General features: G+C 40.8%; 1 protein-coding gene across 5 annotated transcripts in view; it reads right to left on the bottom strand.

Moving 5' to 3' along the window:
• The window catches only part of TACC2 (transforming acidic coiled-coil containing protein 2), a 308,717-nt gene that overhangs the window by 129,186 nt on the left and 164,553 nt on the right, over positions 1-14,978 (bottom strand). For all 5 annotated transcript variants that reach the window (XM_027839765.1, XM_027839767.1, XM_027839762.1 and 2 more), the window contains one exon: positions 14,571-14,705. In XM_027839765.1, coding sequence (XP_027695566.1) covers positions 14,571-14,705 — 135 coding nt within the window. The remainder of the gene's footprint in view (positions 1-14,570; positions 14,706-14,978) is intronic.

Raw genomic sequence — 14,978 nt, 5'->3', positions numbered from 1 at the left:
CAACTTCATCTCTCATGACAGATCTTCCTTTCTTCTTTTCTCTTTCTTTCCTTCTTTCTTCCTCCTTTCTTTCTTTCTCTCTCTTTTCCTTCTGTCCTTTCTTTGTCTTTCTTTGTCTATGTCTGAGAGATTCTAGCATAAAGTCCAGGTCAAACTTAAGCCTCATTAAAATACTACTATTTCTAAGGGGGAAAAAAGACAACTTGCTGTAACAGATTTCCTTTGTCTTCTTTGATAATTCATGAGGCTCTTGAAAAGGATGAACATCTGGATGAGTCTTCCCTCCCCTCGGGCACCTTCTTGGAAGAGTATTTTACTCCATTTTCTCACTGCATCTAGGCATTTCAGGGCTCTCCAATTCAAGGTCTCTTTGCTCATGCAGAGGATACACAGTCAAAAGACCAGTCAAAAGCCTGGTCTTAAGATCCTTTAACATGATTTGGATGAAAATCTCAGTTGGATATCTTTTTAAAATGAAATAATTCATTTTCCCTCTTTAAGTGGGTGTGGGAAATATTTGTATTTGTTTTTTCTTCCTAAGTAAGTAATCTCTTGTAAACCTAATGTGAGAGGTAAGAAGCGATCAAGTTTCCATATAAGGAATTTGAGAGAAAAAGTAGCTCAGAGTTTCTAGAACCAGTTGAAAATGGATGATTGTTTGGTTAAAGAGGCTGGAAGTAAGACAAAGGTTAAGCTTTACTCAGGGTGCATATTCGTAATGGGCTCATTAATACTAACTTCTCCGCCCAGAGGGGAGCAATAGCACAGAACTAGGCATATTTCATATGTTAGCAGGAGGAGGGACATGTTTGAAGTGGGAGTATCAGGATGATTGTCACCCAGAAGACCAGGGACCAATCCCAGCTCTGAAGGGAGGGACAAGAAGGAACTAACTGCATAAAAGGCTTGTTCTGGCATCTGGGGTCTTGGGGGGGTGTCATACACTCGATTTTTGTAAGAACCATAAATAAATAAACGGCCCTTTGCTCACTTCAGTTCAAGTTATGCTTCTTAAGGAAGGATGGAACCCTGCACGGTGTGTTTTTAGGAGAGCAGTGAGTTGGAGCTGCATGCTTGGGCTAAACCACTAACCCTACCAAGGAGTGACTGAACCATGTTTCTCACATTAATATTACTGTTCAGTGGTTAAATTGAACTGGGGATTCCTAATATTGAGGGAACCAAATCAGTGGGGACTTGAATCAATGGCAGAGATTTAACACCTCTAATCCCCATAAGGGTACCAGGGACCCCTAGGGGAGGGGTAAAATTTAACATATCTCAACTTTAGACAGTTGGGGCTAAAGTACTATTCATTATTACATGTTGGTGCATGCATGTAACAATAATAAAAGAGGGGCAAGAATTAGCATTTGCCACCCATGGGGTTTCAGCAAAATACATAGCTTTGTCTAGGAAATGCAAGGTTATCCCTTCAGAATTCTGCATATGTCTGCAGAATGCAAACATATAGGTGTTACCTCCATGTTAAATCTCTATCACATACATATTTATCAATTCAAAGTATCTACTACCAACTTCCAAAAAGAAATTTTGCCTAACAATTTCAAATAAATCCCAAAATTTCCATAGTTTTATGTTTTAAAAAATGTTAACAGAAGTTGCCATACATTACATTTATAGGTACAACTGAATTTGGATACTAATCTTCCCAATGTTTCTGTAGTGGAGAACTTTGAATTTGCAGTGAAGTAATTTCTTTTAATATTAAATGATTCTTTTAGAAAACAAGCTAAAATCAACCCCTTGTATTTTACGATTCTCTCTCTCATCTCTCATTGGCATTGGTCCACTTATCCCCACTCTATGAAGTAATCTCTACAGATATTATATAAAATCTGACCTGATGGTTAACAGTCCTTTCACTGATTGTTATAAGAGGAAACAAAGGGCCAATTATCACTTTGTTGACAATGAACTCTAGCTAGATATTAAGAGGCTATTACTTCCTTCTGGACAAAGATGTAGTCTCCAGCCTACCAATGCCAGCCCTGAACCAGTTTTCAAAAGAAATCAACTTTACAAATTTGAGTTTGTGTTGAGTATATCTGCAGTGTGGTCATAGCCATGAGCTAGGGTGGGGTGAGGGGAAATGGGATGGAGGGAGTCCTTAAAACTTTAAACGGAGTTGAGGATTTTTTCTGTTTTCAAATGCTCAGCTGAAAGCAATTTAAAATGACCTCTGGAGAGCCGGATAATAGGCACTGGTGGATCGACTATAGAAAGATCAAGAACGCAGGAATGGGGAGGAATAGTAACAACCCTGAGGGCTTTCAAATTTACAAAGTGTTTTCTATCCCAACAACTCTACTTCTTCTGGGGTTCAGCATTAATTCAATTCCACAAATATTTATGAACTGCCTACTAGGTGCCAGACACTGTGCTTGGGAAAATAGGTATAGTACAGGCCCTGCTCTCAATTCTGATGTGGAGAAGGAGAAATAATCATGTAACAGATATGAGGTGAACTGACGTAAGTATGGAGGAGAAATCCTGGCAAAGTGATCTGAGAGAGAGGAGAGATGGATTTCCTTCCTCTGGAGAAAAGGAGTGGTCAAGGAAGGGGCTAAGGAGAAAGTTGACACTAAGCTGGGCCTTGAAGGAAGAAAAGGATAGATGGAAGCAGTAGGAAGAAATCCTATCTAGGCAGGGAGGAGATTTGAGCAAAGGCATGGATAAATAAGACCACAGGACAAGAAGAAAGGATGGTTTGACTGCAACATAGAGAAACTTTTAGTGTGGTTGAATAGGCAGATTGGAGACGGACTATAAAGAGCCTTGAATGTGACAGTTCATATTTTATTTAGCAATGGGGAGCTACCAAAAGTTCTTGAGGATACAAGTACTCTGACTGCAGCAATAGCTGCATATCCAGTACTTGGATCTAAAGTAGTCATCCCCATTTGCTTCATTTTCTGATTGGCTGTGCACAAAAGGAGAAGGGATAATAGTAAGGTCTGCAATACCAGAAAGAGAATTGAGATTTGATGTCATTAAAAGCTGACAGTGTAATGGAAGTGAGTCTGGCCTAGAGCTTGAGAGATCTGGGTTCAAGGCCTATCAGACTCTACCCACTGCAGGTATGTGACCTCAGACACATTCCATAAATTCACTTTGCCTCAGTTTTCTTATCCGTAAAATGAAGAGATTAGATTATCTCTAAGATGGCATGGTAATGCCGTGGTTTTAGCAATAAGCAGTAAGAAAGAACCTTATAAATCATCAAATTATGATATCATTCATAGCTTTAGAGCTGAAAGGGCCCTTATAGTCCATAAAATCCAATCCCCTCCTTTTACAAATGAGGAAACTGAGGCCCAAAGAGGCGAAGTCCAAGGTCACCTGGGTAGTAAAGGGGCAGATGTAGGAATTTAACCCAAGTCCTCTAACTCCAAAGCCTATGTTTTAACCATTGTACCATACTGCCCCCCCTCCTCAACATTTTGAAGAGGAAGAAGCTGAAGTCCCCAAAGCTGAAAAAAGTTGTCCAAGATCACCCAGGCTGCAAATAACAGAGAAATTTGCACCTGGGTCCTGTGACTCCACATTTAGTGCCTTTTCCATGACTATACCATGCTGAACTTCACCTTTCATCTTTAATGTCCTCCTCTGTAAAAGGGGAAGGAGGTTGCATGAGAAGATTGCTAAAATCCTCTTGCTAGCCCCAGCATTCGGTGCATGATTCTCTATAAAACTTTCTAGCAGTTTCCAGGACACCCAGATTTCCCCCAAGCAGAACCAGCTCAAACTCTCCCGGGGGTGGGAAACCTAATCTACACCCATCTCCACATGCAGAAAACATCCTACCTATATATACCACCAAGGAAGGAAGTTTCCACCCCTGAGCAGCTGTCCAAAGGAAAAAGTGACCTCAGCTAAGTGTGCCTCCAGCTGTTGCAAAGATGCTTCTTCGTGTGGGAAAACCCCTTTAGACCGGAGTGTTGTCAGTCCCCGTTTCAGCTGTGGGGTGCAACAGTCTGAGTTGTCTCCATGCCAATGCCTGTGGCCACACCTCCAGCTGCTAATGATCCAAGAGATTTTGTTAAGTATTCCCAAGAGGTACCCGAATTAATTCAACCAGGAGAAAGCCGCTTGTTAGATAATTTGAAGCTCTTTTACATGACTCTAGAGAGATTTTTAACCCTATCCTAGCTATGGCCTACACAGAATCCTTTTCTCTCATTCTTCCTTCTAACTTTTCTCTTCTTTCCTTAAAATCCCACCACCCTCCTCCCTTTTCTCACTTGTGTTGGAGACTCAATCTTGGCTTGTCTCCAAACACTGATACAAGAATGTCTGCCCTGACTACAAAGAATAGTGGCTTGGTCCCAAGTTTCTATCTTGCAAAGATTTTTTTTTCTAAGCACATTGTTATATCAAATAGATTGCTTGGCTTCTGAGAGTATTAGGTCCTTACTGGGTCCTCATACTAATAATAGCCTACGTCTGAATGGCAACTTTAGGCGTACAAAGTACTTTCCTTACAACAACACTGGGAGGATGGCAATGTAAGTCTCTCTCTCTCTCTCTCTCTCTCTCTCTCTCACACACACACACACACACACACACACACACACTCCTGATTTCCAGGTGGATAGTAGTATTATAGAGCTAAATGTAGAAGGAACCTTAGAGATTATCTCGCCCAGCCCCCTTATTTTAGACATGAGGAATCAGAAGCCCTGGAAAGGTCACATAGGTAGTGTCAGAGGTAGGAATTGAACCCAGATCCTGACTCCACACCCAGTGAGCTTTTCTACTGTACCAGACATTGACATTAGACCTCAGAGATATTAATTGACTTGCCCAGGGTCACACAGCTGGTAAGTGCTGAAATCAGAACTAGTACCCAGTACTTCTAAGAAGTCAGAAGTCCCCTAGTCAGTTAAGTGGTGCAGGAGATAGAGCTCGGGTGCTAGAATCAGGAAGACTTGAGTTCCAATCTGGCCTTCAAACGCTTACTAGCTGTACAGTCACCTCTGTCTGCCTCAGTTTCCTCAACTGTAAAATGGGGATAATAATAACACCTACTTCCCAGGGTTGTTGTGAGGATCCAATGAGATGATATTTGTAAAATACTCAGCACAGTGCCTGGAACATAGTAGGTGATCAATAAATGCATGTTCCCCTTTCTTCCTCAGATTATTGTTCTTTTCCACTGCACCATACTGCTGGCACTACATAAACATAAATCCTAAACTATAAATCAAAAACATCTCCCACAGGATACTGGGAAAGCTCCGGACTAGAGTAATATTAACTCATTGATTTCCAAATTGCTGTTTTAAATACATTTTTGTCAAAGCAAATGCAGTGACCATTCCTCATTTTGAAGGGTTGAGTCTCCCCAACAAAGTACCCTGAATGTAGCATGTGCTCAACAAATATTCTTGGAATGAATGAATGAATGAATGAATGAATGAATGAATAGATGGATGGATACTGATCAAGATAACAAGGCTGTGTTTTCTGGACTGTGTCAAACCAAAGAGATACCAGAAGGAATTCCTTTCCTAGGGGTTTGTTCTGACAATGCTGAACTACAATGTCAGGGCTAAAGGTACATAGCTTGATGCTATCTTCTGGGAGTCAGGAGCAAAATTTTACTTTTCTCTAATATATTCTAATCAATTACTTAATAACTTAGGACAGAAGATAGAAACAAGAGGTCGTGAGGTATAGAGGAGAGAGCTGGGTTCATATCTCACCTCTGACACTACTTACGTGACCTTAGGCAGCTCATTTAGCTCACTGAGCCTCAGTTTCCTCATCTGTAAAATGAGGCCTCTGAAGTCCCTTCTCTACCTTAGGTTTATGATCCAATGATTCTGAGTTACCCAGAAAAAAAGGGTAAATCACAAGCAGAGTAAACTAATATGCCACCAAAGAATAAAATGTTCCAACAGAGACAGGAAGGTCCTAATCGTTCCACTTCTATTCACATTACTCATAACTTCGTACCCCTGAGAGCACAAGTCACTAGCTCATGTCGGGTTTTAATGATATCAATTGCACCCATCTGGAAACTGATGTGATTGCTAAAGATATCTCTGACCAGCTACTGACGGTGAGTGACCCTGAAAGGGGAATATTCCAGTGACAGACTTCAGTCTCCTTCGACATCTCTGCAAAGTCAAGTACACAGAAGGCTCAGCTAAAATTAACTTTGTATTGTTTTCTCCCTTACTTTGAGGATGTATTTTCCCTATCACTTTTAGATCTGACTCATTTTATACGTGGTTTGCGCTAATGTTTTCAATATCTTCAGTTGAACCCGTGAATTCAAAGGAATTCACCTGTCTCAGAAGAAAAGCAGAAGCTATCCAGGATAAGTATCCTCTATTCTTCTCTGAATACGGAAAAGCTGAGAGGAATAGATACTTCCCATCTCCTGTACTCTCGCCCACCTGTGCAGTCACACTATATTGGACTCTGAGATATTTGCCAGCCTTTTATAACTTTATTTTTGTAATTGAAATGACTGTTTTTACATTTGGGTACTGATCCTTTAACTAAGGTATGCCACCATTCTAAGGTGGCAGGCACCTTGTTTCGTATGGCCTATTGGTCTAAATCAGTATTCTCAAACCATGTCTTAATCCTAAGGGTAAGTGATCAACCAAGAAGAAGGTAAGACTATGGATCGTACCAAAAGCAATATACAAGGCTTGTTTCCAATACAACTACCCCTAGTCATACCACTGAACACTGCCCCCCCACTTTAACCCCCCTACTCTGCAAGCTTCCCAACCCCCTCCTTCTGAGCTTGGTTTCAGCCCCTACCCCAGGGCAGCTATAACTCAATCACTATGGGGTACCCACAGCTGCAGCTGTACCGGTACCATTGGGAAAATCTAGACACCTCCCCAATCCAGGTCCCATTCACTGTCCCCCCAATCACTTGTTGGCCCCGCAGAGGGTAGGACCTACGAGTTCTATACTCCTGGAAAGTGACCAGTAAGAAGAGCTCCATCCCTTCTCATTGGGGTTGGACAGAATGAGTCTGAAGTGGATGAGCAGGCAAGGATGGGTTGTAATCTGCACCCCTAATTTCATTACATTCTCCTTGCCACAAAACTTTTTAAACACAAGTTTTAAATAAGATTTGAACCACAGGTTTATAGTGATTTCCTGATGTGATAGACAGATACTCAACAGGATAATTGTGAGGACCTTAAAAAAAAAAAAAGAAACCTGTGAAAAAAATCCATAATGAAATGTAACACCCCCAGGAAAGATAAATGTGTTAATTGCCAATTAGAGCCCTGCCATAGACACCAAAAAATCACAGAATCTCAGAGCTGGAAGGGACCTCAGAGATCACTTTAAGAACACTTTCTATAACATTCATAAAAGTGGTTGACCAACTTCTGATTAAAGACATCATCCCCCACTTGGTGAGGCAGAAGCTCTCCCTGAGGCTGCCTCTTACACTCCTGGATAGCTCTGTATGAGAAATGTCCTATTGTGCCCAAATCTCTCTTTATACCTTCCATCAAGTGTTCCTAGTCCTAACCTCTGTCATGGGACACATGAGCCCATCAAATCAAGTCCTCAACACTCTCAACTGCATGACCACCCTTCAAATACTTGAGCATGGCTCTCAGATCTCACCTCCAAGTTTTCTCTTCTCTATGCTAAACAGACCAGGTGCTTCAACCATTATATGGCCTGGCCTCTAGTCTGCTCATGATCATAATGCCTTCCTCTGGGCATGCTCTAGCTTTGTCAAATGGTGGGTACACCAATGAAATAGGATGCCCAGAAGTGGACAAAAGTACTCTAGAATCTGGCCAGAGTGGAGTTCAGGGTGTGATTGCACATCTTTTATTCTGGATGGGCAATTTGCCAAAACTATTGCAGTCCACAATCATATTAGCTTTTTAGGTTACCATGTTAAACGATTGCTTCATACTGAACCTTCATTCCACTAACTTTGAGACCTTTCTCATACAAATTGTTGTCTAATAGTGCTCCTTCATCCCCACCCTGGCCATTTCTACAGTTGCTTTTTAAAATTCAATTGTATTTATCCCTATTAGATTTCAGTTTTTTCAATTTGGCCCATTATTCTAGTCTATCAGGAATTCCAGCCCCTTGCTCTGTTATCTAATATGTTAACTATCTCTCCCAGCTTCGTGCTGTTTGTCATTTTTAGAAGCATACCATCTTGCTGAAATCCAGGTATACTATATCTGTGGCATTCCTATGGTCTATCCATCTAATCACCCTATCTGGAAAGGAAATGAGGTTAGCCTGGCCTCAGGTGGCCTGTGGCTCTTAGGGATCAGCCCTTCCCTTTCTAAATGTGCACAAACCACTTTTTAAATAACAAGTGCTAGCATTCTGCCAGGAATAGAAGTCAAGGTCAACCGCCTATGGCCGGAAAATAGCCACGTCTTCACTCCTTCGGAAACTGAGGACGGCATTTTTGTCTGTCTCCGCTCCTCCTTCAGCACTTCTCCTAGTCCGAATGGTTTGGTCCTTTTGGTTTGCTGGTTTTTGCCAAGGGTGGAGCTCAGCAATCACATCCTCCTGTCCTTTCAGTTCCCTGGGATGCATTGCCTCCAAGGCAGATGAGACTGAGGGCAGCTAGGTGCTCTCTCACCATCCTCTCGCTTTTTTGGGTTTTAACCCCCTCTTAATTATTTTGATCTTTCCTTTCCAATACAGTGATACACCCTGGACAAACAATCCACATGGGATGACCATCAAACAGCCGGGTCCCATATTTCATTAATGTTTACATGGCCAGAAGAATCATGGAACGTTTGGTTTGGAAGAAACCTCAGAGATCATCACTGAGATGACTCTATCTTGCTGCTTTTTTGCCTTTGCAAAGGTGGCCCTCCCATGCCTACAATGCCTTCCTTCTCACCCCTGCCCCCCAAAATCTCTAGCTTTCTCCTAAGCATCACTCAAGGACTTCTTCCTAATAAGATACTTCCTATGCTCTGTCCTCTTGAAATAATTTTATAATACTTTGTGTTACTCATATGTATGCATATTGTATTCCCCTCCTCCAGCAAAACGGAAGTTTCTCGAGTTCAGGTACTACTTCATTTGTCTTTGTATCATCAGTTCTTTGCACATTGTAAGCACTAAATAATTTTAGTTGAATCTGATGTGAATCCAGTCCAGCCCTTTCATTTTACTAAAGGGGAAAAAAGTCCTGAGAGGTGTACTTTCCAAATCACTTAGAAAATAAAGGCAGGATAGCCTTCTTATGGGTAAGGAGAGTGTTTTTCCTTCCTTTTCACCCCCAAGACTTAGTACAACACCTGGCACATAACAAGCTCTTTGTTGTTGTTGTTCAGTCGTGTCTAAACTTCATGACCCCATTTGGAGTTTTCTTGGCAAAGATACTGGAGTGGTGTGCCATTTCCTTCTCTAGCTCATTTTACAGATGAGGAAATTGAAGGAAGCAGGGTTAAGTGATTTGCCCAGGGTCACACAGCTAGCTAGTAAGAGTCAGGTTTTCTTGACTCTAGGCCCAGTGCTCTTCCCACTCTCACCTAGCTGCTCATAGTAAGTTCTTAATAAATGTTTGTTGGCTAAATGACCAACATTAGATGATCTGATTTCAAATCCCAATTTAGCTACTAACTACCTGGGTAAACATTTCCATCTCTGGGCCTCAGTTTCGTCATCTATAAAATAAAGGGGTTAGACCAGATTATCTAAATCCTTTAATCCTATGACACCAATAACTTCTCCAAGTTATTTATTCCCACAAAATAAAGGGCACTTAGTTGGATAACATCACTTAGGAAAACCTTAGGAAAATCAGTATATTCTAAGTCAACAAAAAATTCTAAAGTCTGGCTTTGGAAAGCATTTTCTCTGTCTCATTAAAATAGTAATATTGTACAATGTATTAATTAGTTGTCTGCCATACAACAGCTGGAATAAGACTAAGATGATGATTAAAACATTATTTATATAAATACATTCTGACACGGATTAGAACCTTTAGTTCCCCATTCCATGAGCTGTGAATAAATATTTCAAGCATTCGTAATAAGGATATTTTATATGATCGTTAAGAGTGGGGTCACAAGAAGCTAGTCACATACAGAAGGCCTGGTCCTGAATCCCAGTTCCAGCATCCACTAGCATTGCCACGAGGGTCAAGTCACTAAACCTTCCTGAGACCTTTTCTTTATCTGCAAAATAAGGAATGATATTTGTCCTGCCTAACCTCACAGGACTATTGTAAGGAAAATACTTTGTAAACATATAAAGTGCTACAGAAACATGAATCTCATTATATTATTATCATATTCATCTTATCTTTCTCAATGTGGTTCAGATAGAAATGGTCCAGAGACAGATGCTGTCCTGTTCTTTTTCAATATTTAATTTGTGAATTAGTGGATAAAAGAACTATTTCTGTAATTGAAGTAAAGAATTGGGATCTAAACTCATCTGTAGGCTTTCTGACAGCATCTTCAGGATGACTTCTACAGCAGGCAGTATGGTGGGTTGATAAGTAGCTCATCCTGATCCCACATGGTTTCCATTTCTTCCACTATTATCTCTCCATTTTGAAAGCTTTTGATTTTGTGTCATTTGGAGATTATAGATATTTGGTATAATGACATCCATGAAAAATATCATTCTCAGATTGTTATTGATCCATATTGTGCCTGAGTGATTGTGGACAACACTTTCTTTTGTGATGATGTTCACTGGTTTATTTGTTTGATTCTCAAGGATATTTTGAGGCCTGGATTGCAGTATGGGCATGTGTGGTTTGTTAGTTTATCAAGAACAGCATGCTTCTGATGCATAATTCTAGCCACCAGATTGTGTCTTGCTAGATATTCTGCAGTTACGAAATTTTTGCAATCAACAGTAATATCCTGCAAAGCTTCTACCATTTCCTCACATAATTTCCATTATTCAGTAAGTCCAGGCTACTATCGGGATAATTTCTTCTACAGTTTCTTGTAGTAATGACCTGTTTTTGAATTGTTTAGCATAAACCCATTAGTTTCCATAAATACGTTTGAATGATTAAGCCATTTGTCAACATTTCTAATTATTATTGATATTATTATTTCTTTTTAAAATTTTTTTTTATTTTTAGGCAATTGGGGTTAAGTGACTTATCCAGGGTCACACAGGTAGTGTTAAGTGTTTGGTCTGAGGCCGAATTTGAACTCAGGTCCTCCTGACTTCAGGGCCGGTCCTCTATCCACTGTGCCACCTAGCTGCCCCAATGTTATTATTTCTTTCAGGACTATTTTTATCCCAGCTAATCCCTCTCTGCTTTTGCTTTGTCAACAACAATACCTTTCACTCATATGTGACTTTACATTTACAATAAACTTTACATGGGTTACCTTGTTTAAGAGGTTTCTGCATTCTCAAGCTGCAATGCTGACCTTTGCATAAGAAACATATTTTGGACCCAATCCACCTACAAAAATAAGGGGGATCACAGCCCAGGAGCCTCAGAAATATTTGTTACTAGATTTCTTTGACTCAAGGGTCACTGGCTCCTTTTGTTACCAACCACATGAGAATACTCTTTAGCCATTTTGTTGAAAGGGCCAAGTACGTCACAAAAGGAAGATAGCCAGACTTCTCTATCTAATAAAGGGCTTTGGATCTCCTTTTCCTTCAGTTCTTTCCACAAGATGTTCTTGTCTGACTTTACTCTGTTACAAGAGGTCAAGCCAATTTCTCTACTCTAGAAAGAATTAATTTACTTTTTTTCCTCCTGAGCAGAAATAATAGAATAATGGCACCAAGCCACATAGTGGCCATTTTGCATTTCTCAAGATGTCTTGGTCCCTTGAGTTGCTCAACGGTTATCATTCCCAGAGATGAGTTATCTTTGTCCTGGAACACGATTTGGCTTGAGTCACATTTGAGATGGAGGGGTTGAGAGGCATGGTGACTTGAACTCTCTTTCTCCTTACTATCTAACTCCCCCATCTCCCTCTGTGCCACATCTGTTTTTCGTGAAACTTGTAAGTCTCGTGGCCGAATGAAAATCAGTAATCATAATGTGGGAGTGTGAAAATTCCTGGAGAAAAGCCCACATTTCAGTTCAAAACATGGGATGATGTCATGATTTCTGCAGCAGATATTGGATTGACTAGAATGTTTGGGCTCATTGGTGGCAGGAAGTCACCCTGCATAGCTGTGGGACCACAACATCTGTTGATTCTGCATAGAGATTCATTCTGAGCTTAGGAAGGCAGGATATGTGCCTCCCAAAGGAGGGAAAGGAAAAAAAAAGCAGCCCTTATAGAGATGAGCCAAGAGAAAACTGCCATACCCCAAAGGGGCAAATACTGGCTTGAAACTTGAACTGACCAAGAATGAATCATCAGGATCATAAATGATCAATGTAGTCCATAGCCTTCCTTCCAGCCCTGGTGACTAACACATGTTTCAATGAAATGAAGTTACCTCTTCACATTGGAAAAAAAAAAGGCAAAAATTTCATGAGCATTAGAAGAAGGTTAAAAATAAAAGATCCATTTTGAAGAAAAGGTTAAGGATTAGGGCCTCTGATGGCTCAAAGCGGCTACCATGATGCTCCAGATGGCAACAGCATGGCAGCCAAGAATCTAGAGATATTAACACAAGCACAACCAGACCAGTGGAACTTCTTAGGACGTGGCAAGCCCTGGCTTCTGTTACCATGGGTCTAAATTAGATGGGGCACTCAGGATAGCTGTAGTGTCTTTGGGAAGTCTTATGCCAATAGCAAGTAAATGTAGGGTTCAAGAGTCCTGATCTATAAAATGAGAGGGTTATACCAGGTAAACTCTGATTTCCTAACTACATTCTATTATAGTGATCTAAGATTTACAAGTTTTACCACCTGTGTTGGGAGCAATTTAATAAACAAGCTCCCCATCTCCCCACTTAACCCCACCCCAATACACCTTAGTTTGCCCTTAAAAGGTATTAAGATCATCCTTGACACTCACTGCTTGAGTACAAAACAACAGGAAGAGCTCTCTGATGCTTGGCTGGTAGAAAATGATGGGCAAACAGGCAAGGAAGCTTCACTCCACTGGCTCAATCGAGGTGTTCTCAATGAATATTCTTCTTGGGTATTCTACTGCTCTGGCTGGGTAGATTTTTTTGTTGACTGTTGAGTACCTCCTTTTGATCCAACACTAAACCTAAACTAACAGGGTACCAGCTTACTTATACCACTATATGATTTGCCAAAATTTAGACTGTAGGGCACAAAAGTCAGCACAGGATCTTAGAGCTGGAAGGGCATCCAGTTGTAGTCCATACTTGACCAGGAATCCCTTCCATGAAGTGCCTAACAAGTGATCATCCAGGCTACCCTCAAAGAGTTCAAGAGATAGGGAACCCGCTACCTTCTAAGAGGTCCCATTCCACTTTTGGAGAGCTCTAATTGTTAGGAGTTGAGTTCTGCTTCTGCCATTTCAACCCACCGTTTCTCATCCTGTCCTCTCAAATTAGGCAAAAACAAGTCTAATCCTTGAGCAAAGAGATGAACCCTCCTCTCCTGGTGCATCACTCTACTCCAAGAGCTATATACTAAAAGCTCATTAAGTCAGGGTAACTGAATTGGTGAATAATATGAAATATAGCTTATAGGTAGCCAATATCTGTTTAATTAATACATAATCCTGATGAATCACATACAAAGTAAGCTAGGCTATTAATTTTTCTACAACACCCTGTCCACATTCCTTCATCGGGACTTTTGCTCACACTGCTTTTCTCCATCTGAAACATCCTCCACTCATGAAAACCTCACTCATCCTTCAAGGCCTCATTCAAGTCCCATTGCCTCCACAAAGGCCATCCCACAATGACCTCCTCTAACCATCTAGAGTAGTCACTTACCAAATGCTGCCTTGTGACACCTCTTGTATTTCTGTACCTGCACCGTTAGTGACTCTTTCACGTGTCTATCCCCAACTAGATTATAATCTCCTTAGGAACGAAGACTGGGAATTCTCTGCAACCACTCACACCTAGCTTGATATTATTTACATAGTGGGCACTAATAAACATTGGTTTAAAGTTGAACTTGAAACTAAGCTAATAAAGAGTTCCCCAGAAGAGCTCCTTTTGGGACCCTGCTTTGAAGAAGACGAAGAATGATTCATGATTATCATATTCTATTCATTTCAAGAAATATTTGTTGAATGTCAAATATATACAAGGCATCCTGAGGGATATAATAGGAAGCTGAAATCTGACTCCAAGATTATAATGGAATAAATGATCAATTATTTGCATGTAAACAGTGGCTTTTATTCTTCTTTCTACTACTCATTTGTACTCTCTATGAAAATGGGACTCAGAGAGCAAAGTCCAATTATCACACATTCAGAGCCAAAACAGATTGAAGCCTGGGACTGTATTTACCACAATAAGCATCACATTCAGAAAACCTAGTGCCTGCTGCCCAGGGTCACAGAGATGTGCCTTGATTTGGTAAAAAGGAAAACAGAATTTCTCTTTAGCCTCTTTTCACCCTCAGTTCCGTGAGGTTCTGCTGAAAGGCCCACTCCCAGACACACTTGGCAAAATACCTTTTCAAGTCCTTCTTCAGATCTTGGCTTTGAGAAGCTGGTAATTCTGCATCATTGGCTGGGGTGGGAGCCAAATGTGAGTCCTCAGAGGATGTGGGAACAATGTTCTCACAGGTTGCTTTTGCCCTGGAGGTCCTATATAAACAACAGAAGAATTATTTTGAATGGAAGCCTTGTTCCCTAGCAGCCATATTCACAAAACTTTACCAAACTGTACCTCTGCCCTTGCCACAAAGGACTATTTAAAGAACCAGTACTCCTATGCTATTCTCTGGAAATCTTATTTTTGAGCAGTAGAACATTCAACTTCAGACACAACTAGATGGTGTGGTGGATACAGCACTGGACTTGGGAGTCAGAAAGAACTGAGTTTAAATCCTGCCTCAGTCACTTACTAGCTGTATAAAC

Source organism: Vombatus ursinus, unplaced genomic scaffold, assembly GCF_900497805.2.
Source record: "Vombatus ursinus unplaced genomic scaffold, bare-nosed wombat genome assembly UNPS02014833.1, whole genome shotgun sequence".
In the NCBI taxonomy this organism is placed as follows: domain Eukaryota; kingdom Metazoa; phylum Chordata; class Mammalia; order Diprotodontia; family Vombatidae; genus Vombatus; species Vombatus ursinus.
This window is presented reverse-complemented; position numbering and strand designations above follow the sequence as displayed.